This window comes from Cimex lectularius, unplaced genomic scaffold (genome assembly GCF_000648675.2).
Source record: "Cimex lectularius strain Harlan isolate CLEC.00 unplaced genomic scaffold, Clec_2.1 scaffold152, whole genome shotgun sequence".
NCBI classification, from domain to species: domain Eukaryota; kingdom Metazoa; phylum Arthropoda; class Insecta; order Hemiptera; family Cimicidae; genus Cimex; species Cimex lectularius.
In genome coordinates, this window is record NW_019392749.1 from 1,054,698 (window position 1) to 1,079,044 (window position 24,347).

General features: G+C 35.2%; 1 protein-coding gene across 3 annotated transcripts in view; it reads left to right on the forward strand.

Annotated features, from left to right (window-relative positions):
- The window catches only part of LOC106672627 (Ig-like and fibronectin type-III domain-containing protein 1), a 383,279-nt gene that overhangs the window by 351,998 nt on the left and 6,934 nt on the right, over positions 1–24,347 (forward strand). For 2 of the 3 annotated variants that reach the window (XM_014404191.2, XM_024227216.1), the window contains 7 exons: positions 3,951–4,174; positions 16,390–16,616; positions 16,678–16,884; positions 18,036–18,255; positions 23,415–23,540; positions 23,599–23,929; positions 23,983–24,158. In XM_014404191.2, coding sequence (XP_014259677.1) covers positions 3,951–4,174; positions 16,390–16,616; positions 16,678–16,884; positions 18,036–18,255; positions 23,415–23,540; positions 23,599–23,929; positions 23,983–24,158 — 1,511 coding nt within the window. The remainder of the gene's footprint in view (positions 1–3,950; positions 4,175–16,389; positions 16,617–16,677; positions 16,885–18,035; positions 18,256–23,414; positions 23,541–23,598; positions 23,930–23,982; positions 24,159–24,347) is intronic. The other variant, XM_014404192.2, reaches the window with a different exon arrangement.

The following is a 24,347-nucleotide window of genomic DNA, read 5'->3' on the forward strand; positions in this document are numbered from 1 at the left end:
TTACATTGCACAGTTAGGTCGAGATGAAGAAACGACATTTCAAATTTTTAAAATTTTATTAATAGTAAAACTCAGAACATAAATTAACCTTTTTATTGTTAACATAACTACTATTGATTTTGTACATTTCTACGGAAATTTAAATAACAGAAAGCAATTTATGAACTAAAATTGCAAGATTTATTTAAATTCCAAAGATTAGGCGATTCAAATGTTAAAACAACAAACAAGGTTATTATTAACTATTTAAAAAATGATATAAAATTATTTAATTTTATAGAAATGTGTGGTGATTAGTGACCGTTAGTCGATAATTATTCAGAAATCGTGAGATGCGGTGTGGTGTGATGTAGGTTTCAGAAAAAGATTTTCTTTATCGTGTCAGCGTTTCGATCTTTATTGGGATCATCATCAAAAAAATTATATATATTTTTTTGCATTGTATAAATTCACGTTTTTCCACATCCTACATGTATTTGTTAAATTTAAACAATGTTTGTAAATCCCAGGCCCTGAAGATGATCTCAATAAAGATCGAAACGTTGGCCCGATAAAGAAAATTTTATTCTGAAACCTACATCACACCACACCGCATCTCACGATTTCTGGAAAATTTAATTTTGTAATATAACCAATGATTAAAAACCTAATTATTGACAATAAACAAAAAAATGGCAAATTGTCATGTTTAAGTCGTAATTTCATTTCTTAATCCAGGTCATAATGAATTTCTTCTTAAACGGTCCCGTTCCTCGAAAGCGTGTCAATAAAGGATTTAGCTCAAGAACCGGTGAGGTCCTTCCACCTAATGAAATTTAGAGAAGGCGGTAGGGAAAATTGTCACGTGTCGAGACTCTCGTTCTTCCCCCAGCAATTTTGACTATCTCAGTGTCCATTTCAAAATGTATTATGAACTGGAATATTATTTTCCAAATGCATTGTTTGCATATGAGTTCATAAGAAAAAAATTAAAGTGATAATTTAATTAAACCTGGAATGATCTGTGAATCTCATTAATATAAAGAAAAACTATACAAAAAAATATAATAGAATAACATATGATAGTAGAAAACTTTTCTAGGAATTTATGATATGGAACAAACAAAGATAATATTAGTGCAATATATAACAAACGTTCAAGTTTTTGAGGAATATATTGTCAAATGAAAAACGCCAAGGAGAAATTTATTTTTTTAGAAGTCGTAGATCTTATACATTATTTTACTTCAACTTGAATGAAAAAAAAAGTTAAGCGGTTTGCCGCAACTATAATAAAATTATTTTCTAAAAGGAAACGTTTCCTTCGCCACGTTTATATGTCGCTGAAATTACGTATGGAAGGTTACAGGGAGGTAAGGCAGGGCGTCAGAGTTATGGAAATATGTACGTCTGGGGTAAGAAGAAAAGATAGGGGAACAGGAATAACGAAGACATCCCGGTGAAGCGGGGAGAGGGTGGGACGGAATGAAAAGTAATAAGAAAAAATGGTCCGCAAACTTGCTCAATGGTATACACCAAATTGTAAAATATGCAGTCGAGAAAGTAATGGGAATTTGAGATGATTGTGATAGATGGAAGGTCTTGGATTAGGAGTCCATCTCAATATGAACGAGTGTAAAAATTATAAGAAAGTTAAATATTATTAATAATAAATAAAAATAATACTAGTTAAAGGACAAAATAAACGTAAAACAGAGACAGAAAGAGACTCCCCTCCTAGACACAGACAGTAGTAGCAAGAGGAAAAGAAGAAAACTAGATTGATAGATAGGGTGTGAGAGAGAGTTGCAGAAGAAAGACACACCATCAACCATTGTGCGAGACTGTTCACAAAAAAAAAGAGAAATGTATAGCTAAAAAAGTCAGTTAAAAAAAGAGAGAATGAAAATCCGACAGACATTGAGTATGTCAGCAGAAAGGGATATAGGAAGATAGAAAAATATTAAAGAAGAGAAAGAAAGACAGACAGAACTAGAAAGAAAGGAAGAAAAATAGATGAAGAGAGAGAGAGAGAGCATTATTTGATAAATAGGGTCGACAAGAAATAAGATATGTACTTTTATAGATGGAAAAATAAAAAGGGTGTGAAAGAAATAGAGAGAGTCAGAATGAAGGGATAGAGATACAGTCGGAGAGATAAACATTGAGGTGAGATAGATCGAGAGAGGAAATTAGAAAGTGAAAGAGAGAGATGTGAAATAAATATGTAGAACGAGAAAAAAGATACTTATTTAGATAAAGAACAAAAAGATGTGAGAACGAGAGAGAGGCATAGAAATTGAGACAGATAAACAACAATAGAGTCACTAAAAGAGAGAGAGAGAGAGCAGAATATGTCAGCAGAAAGGAATATAGGTAGATAGAAAGATATAGGAGAAGAGAAAGTTAAACAGATATACAGAGTTAAAGGGAAAAAAACATATTTGACGAGAGAGGGAGTCACTTTTGGTATTTATAGGCTGATTTTATAAATAAAACGAATGTATGAAATTATATACACAGAAAGAGGAGAGAGAAGGAAAGAGAGTCAGAGGAGAAAGACGATAGATAATATTAGGGGGTCGTTACAACTTGTTTATGAGCTGTTATTTTTATGAATCCCGTTATTTTTAGAGTGCAGGTCTTGATCGTTATCACCACACTTGGGAATAAAATTCTTCACGAACACTCTGAATAAAGGTATGATGTTGAAGAAAAAAAACAAATTCATGCCAACCTATTTTAAAGTCATCATCAGGGCAAAACAATCTTAAATATGTCTACAGCTTGACATCTAAGTTTTTTATACGCGATCTCCAATTTTCTTGAAGACAGTCCGTTCTAACCAAGGACTATAAAGGTATTCCATGATGATGACCCTAAAATAGGTCGAAAGCGTGCCATTAACAAGTTAATTTCCTTGCTTCTTCAAGACCATAACTTGATCCACAGTATTCCTGAGTGAAAAAGAGATCGATATTTGTAACACTGAAAATAAAGTTCCTCTAAGATTATACGCTTTATATGGATTTTCACGCTAATAAATTCATTCAAAATTCTCTAAAATAATCGGAAATATTATTTATTGTTTCAATTAATTAATCTTTTTATGTAAAGTTTTGGCTGAAATGAAAAAGTTAGTGCCACGAGCGTGATTCAAACCCACGACGCTCAATACGCCGCTGCTCTAACCACTTGAGCTATAGTCGAAGGTCGTGGGTTCGAATCCCACTCGTGGCACTAACTTTTTCATTTCAACCAAAACTTTACATAAAAAGATTAATTAATTGAAAGAAGTACTTGGGTCAATAGACCACTAAATATAACGGATTATTTATTGTTTTCAAACCGGGGCACAAAATGTACTTGTGTACCTTGAATGGCATTTATGCAAGACGGTCGCTTCATAAGACAATTCTTTAACGTATCTCTTTGTCTTTCAGTTTAGTAGATTTATGCCTCGTTTAAAAAAAGTTATATGGCGCAGTATGCAAGATTTGTGTCTTTCAACTGAACATACGAAAAACTAGACTTACAAGTACGACATCCAATCAGAAGGTATACACATCACCAGACCTCTATCTAGGGTTTTTATCAGTATTTATTGCCTTGATAGTAGCTCTTTAGTTATATTTGTTGCCTTTCGCTCTTTTTCTTTTCCTTATTAGACCTTCACACTTTTCTAATGATAGGACATTTTTCCTGCCTCGCTAAACACATCTGTATTACATTTATGCGGACTTCGTTTTATGTCTTTTTCCTTGGTTGTTGTTCCAAGAATGAGTTTTTATCTTGTCGCGTTTGTCAAAAGCTCCTTTTTTATAACATGTTTTACAAAATGGTTCTAGTGTCATAGAATTGGACTGTTATCACATGTTTTGTGTTATATATTATGTTTGATATCACAGATATTCTAAGCTACACGCATTCTGTTTTCTATCAAATCTGTACCGTTGTAATTTCCATTTCAGAGATATTACCAAGCGAACCACTCGACGTGGTCGTCACACCGCTCAGCGACACCTCATTCGGCGTTGAATGGGTTCCACCGTTCAACAATGCAGAAAGAGTCACGGAATACACTGTGAACGTCACTATGCTCAGGAGTTTCGATCCTTCCGACGTCGCTTACGACGCTCCTGACAACACGAGCGTGGACATAGTGACGCCGCACAGCGTCCAAGTCAACGTTAAGGCAAGTCGATCATAGATTCTTAAATAATTAATAATTTAAATACAATAAGATGACATCCCGAAGCTCTTCCATCTGAGCAAAACATTCGCACGACTTTTCTTGTATTTCTTTCCTTATTAAACCTACTTATTTGTCTTTAATTGGAACATTTTGAAATTTTGTTGTGTTATATAAGGTGAAACGCTGGGAAATCTTCTAATAAACCATTTCTAAAAGGGATTTTTATGTATGTAATTACATTTCAATGGGCATCATTCCCTTCCAGTCTTATCAATAACTTCGTCTCACATCAAATTAACTCTTAAGAAAAAATATTCTAAAGATATATATCCGCAATAATTATCATACATCAACACTAAATGTCAAATAGAAATTGGATACTATGAAATTCTGACATCTAACCTGTCTCGGACGAAAATCGCTGTCCTATGAGTTCTTCCACGATGATTGTATTTAAAAAATTGCCGCTTGGCTGATAAGTTCATTAATGTTTCCGTTCACAAGTTGAATAGGAAACACACAACCAAGGAAAATAACATAAAAAGTAAAGGTAACTAAAGATTAGAATTGTTTGTATAGTTTTATCCCAGTAGGAAAAGTTGACACTGAAGAAAAAGATGAAACTTATTCATAAAAGTGTGGAGATTAGTGACGTTAATCGATATTTATTTAGAAATCGTGAGATGCGGTCTGGTGTGATGTAGGTTTCAGAAAAACATTTTCTTTATCGTGCCAACGTTTCGATCTTTATTGAGATCATCTTCAGGGCCTGGGATTTACAAACATTGTTTACACATAATAATTACATTTTGGATGTGGAAAAGTGAATTTATACAATGCAAAATATATTTTTTATATATTCAATCAAAGTATTTCTACTCACTCAAAGTGTTTGTCTTCTGTGTAATTGTGCCATTCTTGCGTGTCGTGTCGAGAGTGCCAGTGAGATTTTGCTATTTTGTGTTTATATACGATGGATTTTGAAGGGGTGGGGAAGGATGTCGGTATAGAAAAGACATTTTTGTGTAAGGCGTCGGCTTCTTTGAGGTGAAAAGAGCCGACGATGGGAAAAAAATGTTTCGGCCAGATTATCCTTTCAGGATTATATATAAAGGGATAAATAGGAAAAGGAAAGCTAAATTGTTGGGAAATTAGACTATTTGAAAAATATTTGATGTGTGAAATGTAATGTGATGATATAGGTATGTTATCTGTATTGAATTTGATTAATGATATTGGCGTAGCTGCGACTGAGTTTACATGTACCTGTTCTGTAATTGATGCTGTGTTTATCTCTGTTGATATAACCCATTTCTAAGAAATTACGTTTATGTTTGTTTTGTTCTGTATGTAATATTTTTGGATTTTTGAAGTCGAAACATTTCTAAGAAATTACGTTTATGTTTGTTTTGTTCTGTATGTAATATTTTTGGATTTTTGAAGTAGAAATTGTGCCGGTGTTCAAAATGGTGGGTAGCGAGTGCTGTAGGATTTTGCTTAGGTTTTTTGCAATCGTAGATATGTTGCTTTACTCTCTTGTCCAGATATTGGGATGTAAGACCGATGTAAGTTGCCGGACAGTTTAAACAGTTGATCTTGAGGATTACGTTAGATTTATTTGTTAATTTTGGGAAAAAGTGTTTGAATTGTTTTATAATTTTTGAAAGCTATTCAAACAATTTTTTCCAAAATTAAAGATCCCACACTAATAACAAATAAATCTAACGTAATGTACAAGATCAACTGTTCCCACCCCTTCAAAATCCAACGTATATAAACACAAAATAGCAAAATCTCACTGGCACTCTCGACACGACACGCAAGAATGGCACAATTACACAGAAGAAAAACACTTTGAGTGAATAGAAATACTAAACAATGTTTGTAAATCCCAGGCCCTGAAGACGATCTCAATAAAGATCGAAACGTGGCACGATAAAGAAAATGTTTTTCTTAAACCTACATCACACCAGACCGCATCTCACGATTTCTAAATAATTTATTCAGAAAAGGTTGAATTTGGTTTTGAACATTTTTTACGTTCATATAAGAATCATATTTAGCATTATTTCAATCGTTAGCTAATTAAATAAATAATCACATTAAGAGTAGACAGTTAGTACAGTGACGTCTGACTCTTATAAAAATAGAACTTAAAGAACTAGAATATATTCGAGATATTTTTTGGAGTGAGTGGGCTATTCGGAACTAATGCCAACTTTGCATTTTCACAACCTGAGGTCGGCTAACCTGTTTTTAATGGCCTTATAAACATTGCATATTAGCCATGAATCTGGCGGACTAACTTCTCATCTCAATTCAAAAGGTGGGTTGCGATGGGAAGTTAGAGTCCGAGTGGATTGAAGTCACGATAGCTCAAGTGGTCGAGTAGCGGCGTATTTAGCCGAAGGTCGTGGGTTCGAATCCCGCTCGTGACACTGACTTTTTTTATCCCAACTAAAAACCGTAATTAATTGAGTAATGCACAATGTTATTTCGGAATTAATTGTAGATTCGACACTAACACCTTACGCAGTCTGCTAACAATTGTTCAAGTGTGTTATTCAGTAAACTATTTCATAACTCGTAGCACACGCCCCACTACCACGGTCTGAGGTCTATTAAACGTTATGACTGTTGCAAGAACCCTTTGAGAGTTGGCATTGGTGTGTTAAGAGATTCAAGAAATTTTGCGTCGAAAGGGTGCTATTGATAGCACATTCGTCATTTTGCTGTCAGTAGGAATACAATACCAGAATACAAGTATGCATCTTTTAATGTCATCTTTGGGTTACTTCCCTCCTCGTTGTTTATCACAAAATAATCCTAAAACAAGAACCATAGATAGGAAAAACGAAAAAGTCAGTCAAGTCATGGCAAAATTTCGATTTTTATCATTTTTACTTTTTTTTAGTTTAAAATCCATCGATTGATACATTTCAATTACAAACTAGTACTCACAAATCTAAGCTAGAAAACTTATAACATTTTTGAACAAGTTAGCACATGTGGCAAATAAAATTTTCAAAAGGGCACATCATAACACCTTTAACATCGGTTGCCAGATTACCCTATGTTTTTATATTTGGTGTGATTTATTATCATTTCAGTATGCTATGTAAAAGTAATTTCTTAATGTTTTATGTGTATGTTATGTGAGTTGTGAAATTGCTATTTATTATCGTACGATCGTCAAACTTGACAAGATTATACGGGCTGAAGAATAAACCAAGGAACAAATTTTATTGAAATTTTATCTTAAAGGGAAACCGTTGTAATAAACAGGCTCAGAGTCGTATGGCTTGCTTCTACGAAAAGCTATCAAATCATCAATGATGATTTAGCATTCCGAAAGTTTTTTTCCATCAAATTACCTGATGGTATAACTTCAATTTCGGTATCGGTAGAAGTAAAGGTCGGTAGTCTTTTGGATTGTTTAGAGTGTGAAGTGTGTTAGTGAGTGACAACATTGGCCCGGGACCAGATTCGCTATGCCCATTTGAGAAGGATTTGGAAGCAAATAGCAAACACATTTAGCAACAAATGGTGCGTGGAAAAGCGTTGATTCGTGCTGCACACAACGGCGGATTCCACATTCAACACATCCCCGGGCTCTTGCTTTGATAGAAAATCTGTCTGGGAAATTACATCCAGCCGCAATGATCCTAATGGAAGTGTTTTAGTGTTAATTAACCTGCGAAAACGAAAATTACTTCAATATTTACAATTTATTACGATCGGCTATGCTGGGCCTATTTAGTTTCCATTTGCAACCATATCGAACTATAAAGGAAGGCAATCAAATCCAATGGCAATTACTTGCGTAATTTTCCAATAAACGTATTCTATTGTAGTATAAGGCAGATGTTACGAAATATTTCTCGTTTTAATAGAAAGTTACGTAAATATGAAATACAAAAGATATCAATTAGAAATCTAAATAAATTATATAACACGTACTTTTCCTTAAATTTCCGATCAGATATTTAATTGATGGGGAGTTGAAATTAAGTGAGTTACTTTTTAAACAATTCGGCGAGTTGATGGTGAGGCAGCTTTTTGTCAAATTTTCTGGTCAATCCGGACAAAAATTCCTTCAATATTGACGAGGGGAGTTGATATTATTAAATAGTAAAAGACTGGGAGTTTGGTTAAAAGAATGATGACCAAAAATTCTCCGCCCTTCCAAACTTTACTTCCGAGCGTCACATGTTAAGAAATAGGCCTACATCAAATATTAAAAAGACTAAGTTTGCGCCTTTCAAAAATTATTAACAATGAAATTGAACGTTATTACTACGTTATTAGTACTACAAAGTTGGAAAAGTAGAAAAATATTGATTTTCATAAATCTGTCGCATTTTTACAACAATCAACATTGAAAATTTTAACAAATTAGAAAAGACACTAAAAATTCATTCTTTTTTAAACGTAGTTACATAATATAAAAGTTTAAAATATCAACTGAAACGAGAAAGCCGCATTTCAACGGTAAGATTTATTCAGCTAAGAAACCTCCCACTGGATTTAATAATTAACGGCGCGAGTAAAGTGTGAATTAACATTCATCGAGCAACAGGGAAAAGCGGTTATTGATTTATGCGTTGTGTCACCTAAAGCTCTCCAGTAAGTAAATCACTTTGAAATTGGTTAAGACCTGTTTTCAGAGCAGATGTATATAAACAGAAGCGATTATTATCAAGAGTTGAATCCGTAAAACATTTGGATATTGCTGATAGGAGAAATAGACGATAGAGAAAAAAATACAAGTATTGTAAGTTATTTTTGATAAGCGACAAAAGTTACTTGAGTTTTCTTGATGGTAATAGTTTAACGAAATGAAATTGTATCCCTATTTGACAACCATTTTAGTTCTTCTTTTCACAATCTATGTTGTTTCGTTCAATTTGATTGTTTTGCGAAAACATATTTATAGATTAAAAAGAACTGTACAAAACCAAAATTTAATCTAAGGAAGTATACGAAAGAATCAGAAAGTACGATAAACGATTTAGCACGTGGAGAATTCAATCAAATCTGGTCTGAAAAAGCATACTGGTTGCAAACTCCCTGACCGTGTAAATGCCACTGTTTTTCGAAATATTAGACATCACAAAACATCTCTGTTTATCAGTTAAAGCGCCTGCAAAAATTATTTGATTAAAAATGCTTTGAGAGAAATTCTTTTCAATTAATTAAGGTTTTGGTTGAGATAAAAAAGTCAGGGTCACGAGCGGGATTTGAACCCATGACCTTCGGCTAGATACGCCGCTACTCTACCACTTGAACTATCGTGGCTTCGATCCACTCGGACAATAACTTCCCATCTCAACCCCACCTTTTGAATTTTCCCTCCTTTTTGCCATATTTCAAATCTATTTTATTCTCGGCGACAAATGAAATGGCCACGGAGAGCTTTAGTGAAGATATACTTCATTTTAACTTATTAAATTCACTAGTTTTCATGGTCCTCTTGACCAATTAATATATTTCAATTAATTGAGGTTTTTAGTTGAGATAAAAAAGTCAGCATCACGAGCGGGATTCGAACCCACGACCTTCAGCTAAATATGCCGCTGCTCTATTACTTGAGCTACCGTAACTTCGATCCACTCGGACACTAACTTCCCATCTCAAAATGGCAAAAAGGAGGGAAAATTCGATAGGTGGGTTGAGATGGGAAGTTAGTGCCCGAGTGGATCGAAGTCACGATAGCTCAAGTGGTAGAACAGCGGCGTATTTAGCGGAAGGTCGTAGGTTCGAATCCCACTTGTGACACTGACTTTTTATCTCAACCAAAACCTTAATTAATTGAAAAGAATTTATTTGGTCAATCGGGCCACGAAACCTAACAAAATCTTAATAGAAATGTTTTTTCACGTTAAAGTCTAACCTTATATACTTTAATAAATAGCATAATAATGTCTAACAATGACTAGAAAACTCTCCTGTGGTTGTGTCGAGAGTACACTTAGTTCCGATATAACATTGTGCTTTATTTTCTCAAAGTTTACGAAATAACACACTTGTTCCGAAATCGCTCTCTTTCGCCACTAAACATCTTGAGTCACTTAGCACATCGAACCTGACCTTACAACAGTTTACGAATAGCACAATGGATAAAGGTTTGTCTCCCTCAGATAGTGGTAATGCCAATTTGCCAATTTGGTATTGATTCCGAATAGCACATTTGTGTCAAAAAATAACTCAAATCTCTTAAAACGTCCAAGCCTAATTTAAAAGGATTCTCATTCACCGACCCCGTCCGTGAATTCGACTCTGCTGTTAATCCTAGTACATTAAATTTACTAATTTCCTGGTCCGTTTGACCAATTAATATATTACAATTAATTATGGTTTTTAGTTAAGATAAAAAGCTTAATTAATTGTAATCTATTCTAGTGCTTTCGTTTCTATGGTGCCTTATATTAACAGTTTACTCCTTATAAGATTCTTCATATTAATTATCGTAAGATTGAAATAAAGCTGAAGATGATTCCTACATGCTTTAACCTATTCAAAACCAAAGTCAAACATTTTAAATCAATTTAATTTCTTTCTTATTAAAATTAAAATTATTTCATCTAAAATGTGCCAACAAACTTAATGTGGTAATTTTATATATTAAACAAAAATTATACGGTTACGTTATACTAGGTCAAAATATGTATTAATAAATTAGTACACCGATTAAAAACAAAATTATTTTCTAAATCAAAATATACAAAAAACTGGTGCCTTTAAATAAAACTAAAATTAAAAATAATTTAAGTAGTTTCAAGTATAGCTTTGTGAAGTTTTAGAATGCTTCAACTTCAAAAACCTATTAAATAATATACGTTATAATAAATAAACGCAGGCCATGGACCGAGGCAAATAACCATTGATCCGTGACGTCAATGGAACTGAAAACATTTCTTGGAAAAATAAAATTAAATCAATAGAGATAATAAAGCAAAATAAATAACAAGACTTTATGTTATCAGCGCATTTTGCTGTGCTACTAAGTCAATAATTCTGAAAATCTTTAAAGAATTTTATCTATTTGACGAACTTGCATGCCCAGAAAGTTGAGCCGAATATTTCGAATAATTATTCGAGTTTTTATTAATGATAAGTTAGTTGATTTATTTAAATGCCAAAGGTGAGGAAAAAGGCAAAGTGAAACAAAAGTCTAGATTATCTAGATAAAAGTTTTTGCTGGAATTAAATTTCAGCCTGTTTGACCAACTTGTAAATACTTCCTTTTTCAATCTTTTGATTTTTGTTTTTTCGTTTTCACTAAGTCTAATTGGTAATAGGAAAAATTAACTGCTTAAATTAGTTTTGAAGTGAGTTAAAGGTAAGATTAATGTAACAGATTAATTTATTTCCAAAATGCATATAACCCCGAGTTTATAAACTGGTTTTAACATTAGTTGTATTAAAAAAATTGTTGCGGATTTATTTCGATAAATTTCCTATTTTGAATATTTTAATGTTCGTAAAAAAGCACACTATATCACTACATAGTGAAACTAAAAAACGAAAATCATATTTTTTTTTTAAATTACACACATAAGAGGATTTCTTGAATCAAATTGAATTCCCTAAAGGAATTACGTCCATCTCGTAGTTGACATGGTAGCAGTTCTGGGTTCGATTCTCGACATAACCGTTGAAAATCGATATGAGATAAATTTGAAAAAGTTGGAAAATGGTTTTGACCCTTTAACCGCAATACACGACGGGTAGTTCGATGATGAGTTGGAAATATCTTTTCCTCAGTAGGAAACCTATCAACCATCTAACCTATTGTGGAAAAGATTATTTGGAGCATCATCTTATTATGGAATAAAATCAGAATGGGCACCATCAAAAAATTGAGTACTTTGGTGTTAAGCCCTTGTGGCAAATATTATTTTACATGAATAATAAATAAACTAAATAACTTTCAATTAATTAATCATTAAGTAAGGTATTGGTTGAGATAAAAAAGTCAGTGTCACGAGAGGGATTCGAACCCACGGCCTTCGGCTCAATACGCCGTTGATCTAATCACTTCAGCTATCGTGACTTCGATCCACTGGGAAACCAGCCCATTTCGTCCTACAACCTTTCGAATTTTCCCTCTCATCAGGATTCGATCCTAGGCGACATATGAAGTGGCCAGTGGTCTATTGACCAAATTACTTCTTTCAATTAATTAATCTTTTTTATGTAAGGTTTTTTGTCGAAATGAAAAAAGCTAGTGCTACGAGTGCCAGGAGGAATAGACTGTAGAGAAAGTATTGTAAGTTATTTTTGATAAGCGACAAAAGTTACTTGAGTTTTCTTGATGGTAATAGTTTAACGAAATGAATTTTTTCCTTATTTGAAACTTTTTTAGTTCTTCTTTTCACAATATGTCGTTTCGTTCAATCTGATTGTTTTGCGAAAACATTTTTTATAGATTCACTAGTTTTCGTGGTCCGATTGGCCAATTAATATATTTCAATTAATTAAGGTTTTTAGTTGAGATAAAAAAAGTCAGTGTGATGAGCGGGATTCGAACCCACGTCCTTCGGGGTACGCCGCTACTCTACCACTTGAGCTATCGTGACTTCGATCCACTCGGACACTAACTTCTCAACTCAACCCCACCTTTTCTTGAATTTTCCCTCTTTTAGCCATTTTTCAAATGTCGTGTAATCTGTTCGATTCTCGGCGATAAATGAAATTGCCACGTAGAGCTTTAATGAAGTATACTTCATTTCGCTTATTAAATCGACTAGGTTTCGTGTTCCCGCTCAGAACACTGACTTTTTTATCTCAACCAATACCTTACTTAAAGATTAATTAATCCAGAAGAATTTATTTGGTCATTCGGGCCACGAAACCTTATCGATCAAACTAAATAGTGGTAATAAATCCCTAATAAATTCTACACAAATAAAATTATTTAAGTTTAAAATGTATAAACGGGTTTTCTAGAAACTACAGTGGAAATATGTTTAAAAATTAATAAATTTATTGACATAATTGTTAACAGAAAAATATCAATGCTGCCATGACAAGCAGCATAAGCCATAAAAGAGAAATTCGACATTGTCATTCTAAAACCACGAAAATACTATATAAAACAATATTGGTGTACAGAGAAAAATATCACCTTTCATATCGTAAAGCCAACTCAGCGAAAATAACAATTGACACTTTTATCTTATGCATGCTAAAAGTCTCGCTCGCCCTTCTGTTTTTTTTTTTTTTGCTTTTTTTTTCAATTTCCCCGTTCAGACGGCATTCGAAGATAAACAAGCTTGCACGTTTTCTCCTGAAAGAATGTGTGACAGCAAGAAGTAAAAGGTACGACGGTATAAATGTATAAGATTGAAAAAAGAGGAAAGTAGAATTCATCAAATACAAAAAAAACTACAATTTATCGACAAAAAATATATGAAAGTTCAAATAAGTGTGCTATTTAGTAAACTCTTTTAAAGTTAGATTTATGCTTTTTATTTGTTTCGAGAGGTTTTTGTGCCACTACGGTTTATTTTCGGACAAATTGCTTACTCGTCACCTACAAGACGTATCATCTGTTAACCGGATTACAGGTTCGCTATCTAATAAACTCTTTTATGCTAATTGGAAAAAAATAATGATTTGAAGGGAGCATGGGATTTAATGAAATAATATTACGTAATAATATACGTATTCGAACGAACAAAATCTCACAAAATCTAAAATAAATTTAGAAAGTCTTTGAACTATCTTCCTTGAATGCTTTGGCAGATTTAGCAGATAAAAAATTGTAAAATTACTTCATGTTTATTCAATCTTGATATCATACAATAATATCACATTTATTTAAAAATTTACATTTGGATTAGATCTAAATCAAATTTTTGACTATTTGCTCAAAAAATCATGTACCATTTCTTAAAAGTTGAGGGCAAACTTTACCTTAATTTCAGGTTTGGGCTTAAAAGAATAAATTAATTGTTAAGTACGTTTAAATTGTTATAACTTGAAGGAACAAACTTTGAGAAAATATAACAAGTAATACCTTGACTATAAAAAAAAGTTTGCTTGAAATACTGAAAATCCTGTGTAAAGAAAGTTAATTTTTTTAAAAATTTTAAATACTTGTTGAAATAAGGGAATTGCTTTATGCAAGAGGGATTATAATGATTCTAGCTCCTAGAAGTCCTGAAGTTAAAAAAAAAATCAAAATGCATTATAATGCATGGTAACAAATAAAAAACAAATCTCAAAATTATTTTGGTTTGAGTTTAATATTTTACATTTTGTGTGTGGTGATTAGTGACCGTTAATCGATATTTATTTAGAAATCATGAGATGCGGTCTGGTGTGATGTAGGTTTCAGAAAAATATTTTCTTTATCGTGCCAACGTTTCGAGCTTTATTGAGATCATCTTCAGGGCCTTGTGTTGTCTGCATTTCAGCAAAAAAGTTCTCTGGTTGATAGCCGATGCGAGTTTCTTCTCATTGTTGGCGATGTCCTTAGAGTACTTTTAGCTGAGTGTCCATATGTAGTTGAAATTTTTTCATAGAATCCTATGTTCTTCGTTCTTCTCGTGTAGAAATGTGTAGTGATTAGTGACCGTTAATCGATAATTATTCAGGAATCGTGAGATGCGATCTGGTGTGATGTAGGTTTCAGAAAAACATTTTCTTTATCATGCCAACGTTTCGATCTTTATTGAGATCATCTTCAGGGCCAGGGATTTACAAACATTGAATATAAAAAATATATTTTGCATTGTATAAATTCACTTTTCCACATCCTAAATGTATTTGTTAAGTGTAAACAATGTTTGTAAATCCCAAGCCCTGAAGATGATCTCAATAAAGATCGAAACGTTGGCACGATAAAGAAAATGTTTTTCTGAAACCTACATCACAACAGACGGCATCTCACGATGTCTAAATAAATATTTTACATTTTATTAGCTTTCAAGGTCTGCTTGACCAAATAAATTCTTTTCAATTAATTAAGGTTTTGGTTGAGACAAAAATGTCAAAAAGGAGGGAAAATTCAAAAGGTTGAGATGGGAAGTTAGTATCCGATTGGATCGAAGTCACCATCGAGTGGTAGAGCAGCGGCGTATTTAGCCTTAGGTCGTGGGTTCGAATCCCGCTTGTGACAGTGACATTTTTATCTCAACCAAAACCTTAATTAATTGAAATCAATATTTTACTTTTAGCCCTGCATGTTGATGAAAATGGTAATGAAAAGGTACAAAGGAAGCGGTTTGATATTGCTCAAGCACTACGGCATTTTAAATTATTGATATTTTCTAGTTCTTTCGTTCAATTCGATTGAATTGATCCTTCTTTTTAGAACTATTTGGTCATTGTCAACGTTCAGTGTTGTCTCCTAACTGCAAAACCACAAACTTGAGTCAACTTTGAATTTACCCATTTTGTATATGTGTTTTCTCAGATGCCGCTGACCAATGTGTTTGCCAGTTTTATTTAGTATTCTTTAATTAAGGGTTTACTATTTCTGGCACCAATGGAAGTCATTATCTTCTTTTGTTTCTTGTAGACTCGTTCGGAGATGGAGGAATATTGATCTTATTCTAATTAGACGTTCTGGGCGTTATGGTTTTGCAGGTTTTTGAGGTTTGCTATGCATTCGCCGATTATTTTGGATGTGTCGTTTTACATGCTAATGCTTTTTAAGGGCCTAACTCTAGATCGGAACTGAATATAATTAACATATTATTTCGTTATAGTATTAGGAAATTTTAGGAAACTTTGACAATCTGCGGAGATTCTGGATGATATTTTAGTTAATTTATTCATTTCAAATGGAAACGATCCGACACAAAGTCGGTATAAATAATCTGCATAATACAATTTGCGCTTTTCAGGGCCATATTAAACAATCTGAATTAGTTTAGGCTGAAATAGCGTAATAATAATGCAATAGTAGAATCAGTAACTTTTCTAAGAAGTTCTGGCAATTTCAATAGTATTTTTGTTGAACTGTTAAAATAGATAAACCCAACCTATTCTCATTTCCAACTATTGCCAAGACTTGTAATGGATAAGGAGGCGATTAGAACTGGAGAAACTCCCGAGAGGGAAAATTCTATTATGCAGATTATTTTGCACTCGGCGAAGTTCGGCCCATCTTCAAGCTCCCGCGGAATCGTTCTGAATAATCCCACTACCTGCCGGGACAATTAATCGAAAAACGAGTTTTCACAAGATAAATCAATTTCCAGGTTACTGACAACTTGACGAATTACGTGGTAATTAAGGAACTGGTCCCGTTCACAATGTACGAAGTGTCTCTGATCGCGAAGAGCAAATACGGTACGAGCCTTCCGTCGAACCCGGTACGTTCGCTGACGATGACCCCTGGACGTATGAAAGACGATAAGCCGGTCGCCTTCCCCAAGCTGCCCGACGTCAAGAAATGCTGTATGGACAACGGAATGGACATCGACAAGTAAGGGTTAACAATTAAACCAATCAACCGTTCGGATTTATTAACTGTCAAGTCGTTCCAGATGTTTGCCAAAAGTGTGCGACGTGAACGAGATCGTCAACTTGCAGACTTCGGACTTGATGATCTGCGCCCCCTGGGCCAACACGACTTTCCGATGCTTGGCCAACGGGGTCGACCATACTCCATGCTGTAAAGCGCGGGGACTTCCGGACGTCTGCCAACACCTGTGTTCTGGAAATGTGTCCCAGTTAAACTTCATTTACTTCAAGTAAGTCCTGCATTCCTTACACCTTAGAATTTCTTTTTTCATCTAGCTTCAATATTTAATGTAAAATTAATCAGACGCGTTTTGACATTTCGCCATTTTTAGTGTTGGGTCTTAGATGACAAACTATAAATTTAGCACTGAATATGGCAAACAGCCGAAACGCATCTGGCAGTCCAAACCAACAAGAAAATTCCTACCAAAATTATCACCAACAACAAAATTTCATATAATGAAATATTATTTGGTTGTTTAAAAAAATGGGAGAGAGAGAGAGAGAGAGAGAGAGAGAGAGAGAGAGAGAGAGAGAGAGAGAGAGAGAGAGAGAGAAAAGAGAGAAAAAGAAATATACAGAAAGACAGAAAAATCGTAATACAACCCTAACCCTAACTATATTTCACTTAATCTAACCTAACCCTTCCCTAACCCTTACCCCGGGGGCCGCGGTAGCCGAGTGGTTAAGGTTAAGGCACTCTCGGCTAGTAGATCCCGCGTTCGTGGGGTCGATCCCCACCGTCCCTCTGGACTTTTTCTGACGCCTAAGGGGACCGGTGGCCGCAATTGAAAGAAATTGACACGGCACTCATCAATGGAAGGAGCGGGATCAGATCTCAGCGACCCTGAATTTGGTCCCAACCCCCTTCAAAAATGAGTTTTCTTCGATGGAAGAACACCGGCATACCGGGGGCTCAAATTCACACTTGTGTTGCGAGCCCCCAAAAAATGGAGCCAGGGATAAAGTTCAATAAGCTGTACAGTTGCAGTGCTCAGGGGCAACTCCTCCAGTTCCTGGTACCCATTGAAAAAAAAAAACCCTCGTCTTTCCGTAGCATAATTCCATCTCACCTAGCCATTCCTAACCTAACCAAAACCAAACGACTTGACCGAATGGGTCAATGGCGCATGAGAGATAGCGACAAGAGAGAATGAATGTTTTATTTATTGTCGTAGAGAGAGAGAGAGAGAGAGAAAATGAGAGAGAGAGTTAAAATTTGACAAAACACTGATAGAGAAAGAGCTAGGCGGCCATATTGCAGACTATTCTACTCACTGTAACATTTATGATCTTTGCTGATTTGTATGACTGCAGTTTTATCGTAAAATTCACCTTTTTAAACACTAATCCACTTTTTTATTTCTATTTGTTTCCACAGATGCATCAAGTACATTCCGACCTACCGCGACTGCCTCTTACAGGGTTACGGAGTCATACCTGGTCCGCCGTCCCGGGTCCGGGTGACAAACATCGAAGTCGACTTCGCCATAGTCAACTGGGAACCGCCGACCTTCCTGGCCGATACGGTCATACATTATAATCTGTACTACAGAGTTTTGAATTCGGAGGCTGGCTCACAGGTCATGACGATAGGCTCGGTAAGGATTACATTGATAGATAAATCATACATGATGTACGGCAAAGTCTCCAGTTATTGTCACTATAATGTAATTTTTCAAGTAATTAACATATCATTATTTTTCAAAATTTTTCACACTTGTCCATACATATTACATATTGTTTCTTTATAAAAAATATGTTAGACCTATCACAATCCTCGTTTTGTGGGATTAGTGTAATATTTAAACAAATCCTTGCAACTAAATTTCAATCGGTTTATTCCAAGTGATGTACATTGAACGCTTTGACATTTACAAATATTTCATCAATTTAAACGATTTTAATAATAAGACCACTATACCTACTTTTTAAGCAAAGTATCCTTTTTAGATTGCTCGGCTGGATTTCTCTTGAATCAATGACGCTATCAAAAATACAAAAAATACGACTTTAATATTGTTTAGTGGGGCGTCGGTCGCCGTAACGGTTTAGGCGTTGACATGGCGCTCATTACTGTAAAGTACAGGTCCCGGGTTCGAATGCAGTGGCCCTGAATTCAAACCCGGCATACTTACAAATGGGCTTTTTTTCAAAAACACCGGCACCCCGAGGGTTGATATAACTTCTGCTGTTGCGAACCCTCGTTTAAAGAAAAAAAATGTTTAGTATAGTTTCAAATTTTTACCTTTATTTTGAGAAAAATTATACAGGGTACCTCAAGATCATTTCAACTTCAAAATTTCAAATACAACCCTCTATATCCTGACACATCATTTTAAAGGATATTTTACGCTGAAGACACACAAAGAATGATTCTCCAGCTTGATGGATGACCCGCGCACAATTCTTTCCAGGAGAGAGGTTATTTGAATCGTCACTTTCGGAATAGGTGGATAGGACCTCATGGCCAGATCTTTTGGCCTCCTCGGCATTTAACAAAACAGTGCCTACGCCAATCAAAACCTATTAACCTCAGTTGAAGAACTTCTGCAAAGGATAGAAAATGCTTGTCAATCCATCTCCTCTGATTCTGTCGCTCTGAGCACCGGTGAAGAGTGGTGAATTAATATTTATGAAAGGTATTGGTTGAGATCAAAAAAGTCAGCGTCACGAGCGGGATTCGAACCCACGATCTTCGGCTAGATACGCTGCTCTAACAAAAAGACTGCATCTTTACGCAAGGCAGGCAGTTTGAACATGAAATGTGATTAATAAATAGCAAACCAAATGACTATTTTTTTCCAAATTCTTTGCCAAAACTTTGTCATTTTTTAACCAATTTAAAATCTGATTGGACCATTCTTTTCATCGCAAAAAAATCCTTTAAAATAATATGTCAGGATGTATAGAGGAGTATTTGTAATTTTGAAGATGAACTTAGCCTGATGTACCCTGTATAATTTTTCTACAAAGGTGAAAATTTGAAACAGGCTAAAAATATTAAACAAGACTTTTTTCAATTAATTAATATTTATGAAAGATATTGCTTGAGATAAAAAGTCAGCGTCACGAACGCGATTCGAACCCACGACCTTAGGCTAGATACGCCGCTGCTCTACCACTTGAGCTATCGTCACTTCGATCCACTCGGGCACTAACTTCTCATCTCAACCCCACCTTTTGAATTTTCCCTCCTTTTTGCCATTTTTCAAATGTCGTGTAATCTATTTGATTCTCGGCGACAAATGAAATGGCCAAGGAGAGTTTTCGTGAAGATATACTTCAGTTATTAAATTCATTAATAACGCGTGGTCCGGTTGACCAATTAACATTTTTCAATTAATTAATATTTATGAAAAGTATTAGTTGAGATAAATCCGATCGAGGTCACAATAGCTCAAGTGGTAGAGTAACGGCCTATTTAGCCGAAGGTCGTGGGTTCGAACCCGCTCGTGACGCTGACTTTTTTATCTCAACCAATAAATATTAATTAATTGAAAAATGTTAATTGGTCAATCGGACCACGAACTGTAATGGATTAAAAGAGACTTTTTTTGTAGTCGTATTATTTTTTAAATTTTGAGAAATTTAGCCGGGCCACCTAAACAGGACAGCCCGTTTAGTGTATACAAGGCGTGATAAATTTGAGTTATTTGAGTTCGATTTTTTCTATTATTCATTCCTCAGTTTTGCGTTAGCGCGGTCGAATGTAAACATATCAGGGCCATATCGGGGCTGGGGAGTAAAAGGCGTAAGGAGGGTTGTACCATTCGCTTTTCATGCCCTTATAAAAGTCGGCCTCTTTATATCTTCTTTATTCGGGCTTAATCGTGGGAAAAATTGCCCCTTTTGACTACCAATTATATCTCCGGAAATAGTAAAGATCACGACTTTTGGACCTTTTCTCTGGCAAGAGTTAACCATCAGTTTTGTCGTTTAACAATTATTCCGGTCTTGTTAATTTTTATGGAGAATATTGCCGTCAATTACGGCTAAACGATTGTTAAAATTGGATTTAAACGAATTTATTAATCGTATTAAATAATTCGCTAAGAGGAAAATCCAATGATACTGAAAAACCCGTCCACATAATGTTTCGGTAATCTTTCCGTACAAGAAATGCATCAAAAAAGTTTCTGGAAATGGGAGTTAGTTGCTCAATTTTCCCGAAAAATTTTCATATCTGAATTTAATACATAATTATCATTGTCAGATTTAGTAACCCGCGAAGTGGCACGTGCAAGAGGATCTCTTATACAACGAAATCTGATGATCAAGAGCAGTCAAAGTCCGAGCAGGAATGTTGGGTCTCTTGCCAATTATGTCGAAAATGACAGTGTAATCACGATTTACATGGACCTTCAGCAAGTCCTTGTTAGGCCAACGGTGACTTACGCAGCTGTATATTATGAACGCCTATATTCATCACAAAACCTAGCAACACACAATATGCAGCCAACACCGCCAACATTTGTTTTTTATTATTTTTTATTTTTTTTGTAATCAAAATAATTCTAAACTCAGTTCAAAGGAAATTGGTTATTGTATTTTAAAATATCTCATAACCACTTTCAGGACGAGCGGAAACATTGTTTGGTAGGATCAGGTAGACAGTTATTAAGCAAGAGAGATAGTCACACAGAGAAAGAGACATTTAAAATAAAGGTAGACGGAATGAGAGAGACAGACAAGAGAGTGAAGAAACAATATGAAAAACAATGACCAAGAGAAACAGAAAAAAGAGAGAGAGAAAGAAAGAGAGAGAGAGGGAGAAAGACGCAGAGAGAGGGAGAAACAAAGAGAAACAGAGAAAGACAGAGAGAAAGAGAGAGAGAAAAAACAGAGAAAGAGAGCGAGAGAAAGACAGAGAGAGAGAGAATTAATGAATGACAGAAAGAGAAAGATAAAGTGATAACGTAAGGTAGGCGGTGTGTATAAGAGACAATGACAAATAGAGACAGAAAAAAGAGAAACATACAGAACGAAGAGAGAGTGAGTGGGTGTGATAGACAGTGTGTATGAAAGTTAATGACCAAGAGAGACAAAAACATAGTGAAACAGGAAAAGAGTGAAGAGAAAGCACAATGTAGATGGGAGATAGTTAAATATGGAGAAAGAAGGAGGGAGTAAAACAGAAGTGAGCACTGACAGACAAATAGAGAATGAGAGACAAAGAAAGATAGAAAGACGAAAAAAGAGAGCGAAAGGGAGAAACGGAATAAAAGAGGGAGGGAAAGAGAAAAAGAGGGTGAGTGAGAGAATGACAAATATGTACAACATGTACACTGGCAAAGAGAGTGAAGTAAGAAACACCAACCTAAAGATTGATAGAATGAATGCGAGTAAGAGAAAGGCAGGGCAGGAAAGGTAGAAAGGTAGGAAGCGAGAATCAGAGAGAGGGAGTGTGTGTGTGGGAGGTGTGGGAGATAGAGGTAGAGGGAGAGAGAGAGTGAGAGAGAGAGAGAAGAAATGTCGGAGGCGTGATCGCAAATTCGGCACTTCGCTATGTTAAACCTACACGACCGAGCGGTCGTGTAGGTTTTAATCTATTTAAGCGCCGTGCTATAAAGAAGTTATATCGTGCTTAGTGATTTTCTCTTCTTTCGTAGAGAGCCAAACCAATCGAGCACAGCACACTCCCATATTTTTTCCAATCCACGAGAAAACGGAGAAAACTTAAAAAATATTGTGTGGTGATTAGTGACCGTTAATCGATAATTATTGTAGTTAAATCGGAAGAAAGAAGGAGTGAGTAAAACAATCAGTGAGTTAAACAGTGAGCACTGACAGACAAATAGAGAATGAGAAACAGAGAAAGATAGAAAGAGGAAAAAAAGAGAGAAGGATAACAGGAGGTAGTGAGAGTGAGAGTGAGAGAGAGAGAGAGAGAGAGAGAGAGAGAGTAAGTGAGTGGGTGACAGAATGAAAAAGAGAGAAAAAGCGTGTCAAAGAGAATCAGGTAGACAGTGGGTAAAAGAGAGAATGACAAATAGAGGCAAAAAAGAGAAAATACAGAAAGAAAGTGAGAGAGAATTAATTAACGAGTGAGTGAGAGAATGAAACAGAGAGAAAAATGTCGTGAGAGTAAGGTAGTAAAAGAGACATGACAAATAGAAACAGAAAAAAAGAAAAATTCAGAAAAGAGAGAAAGTATTAAAGACAATGACAAGAGTGTGAGTGAGAGAGTCAGATGCACCACCAAGACACCTATAAAAGGGAGATGCATGCACCAACACGAGCCAGAACAAAAACAGAAACTCGTTCTTTGATTGCTTGGTGTTCAGGCCAAAATTACAACTGAACCATTCTCAACATTTACCAATTCTAGATTTTAGGTGAGCGGTCTCTGCAAAATCGCCATCATAAAAAAGTAAGAAAGAAGAAAAAGCCCGCTTCCCATCTAACAGGAAATACTTAATAGCATCAGCTAAATTGTTTAATATGTGCTCAAAGGGTACTAAGAAGAAAATTTAAATAAGCAAAATTGCTTTGGTATAAAATAATCACCCATGACCGCATAAGTTTCTACACTAGGGTAATTCACCCCTTAAATCCATTGAGCAAGTTCTACCAGAAACACCCCACCAGATTATGAAGAAATCTCACTTTTGTACAATGACCCTTTAACAATTATAGAAAAAAATGGACATTACAAATTGAATATTTTTAAAATAAATTTATTTGGTCGTTTTCTGACTATTAATTAAAATTGATAGATATTAACCCTATACTATATTAATCATACTTAATTTTTAAGGTTAAGCCACCATGGATTCTTGAAGGTCTTAACAGTGACACACATTATGAAATTTATGTGACAGCCCTTAATGTGCACGGAGAAAGTGAAACTTCCCAAAGAGTTATATTCAGTACCCAAAGCAAGGTATAATCATTTTGATTATATATTGTGGATTATTCATTAAAACTTAAAACTTTTGTAGATATTTGAAGCAAAATTGGAGCCCGATGAAGATGAGTATAATGTCACAGCTTGCTGCGCCTCAGCAGGCCTTAGCTCCCCTTGCATGCCACTTTGCAGCTATGATGCGAGCATGTCCCAGATCAAGGCGCTCGCTGGGGTATGCGGGCCCGAATTCTCTAAACTTATCAGATGTGGTGCTGGCGGTCGTAACCACAGCCCTTGCTGCGCGAGGAGAGGCGTACAGTCTTCATGCCTGCCCCTATGTTCCGGCGTCGTCACAAGAACTCTCATCAGCACGTCTTCAACATGCATGCCCTTCATTGGAAACATTGTGCAATGCTTTGAAGAAGGTAAGTAATTCATTGCCAGTGTACGCTTGAAACTGACAAAATCAAAATTCCAGGCACTGGAATACTGCCTGGGCCCGTATCAGAACTACATGCTGTCGAAGTCACCGACTCGTCTGTCACATTAACATGGGAGCCACCGTCTAAGGGAGCAAATGCGACAGGATATGTGATCAACTACAAAAAAGTGGACAAGACTTCAATGCATGAAACAGTACTGAAACTCGATAATGTAATTTCTTTCAGTTATCTTGTACTCATTCATGGTGGAAGGGAAGAGGGTGTTCATCCAAGAGTAAAAGATAACTTGAAACCAATAGCTTTTATCAGGAATGACATCTTCAAATAATGAATGGCTCGCTTAGAACTAGAGTAGGCTGTGATTTACAACCAAAAGTTCCAATTAATCTTTACCTAAATT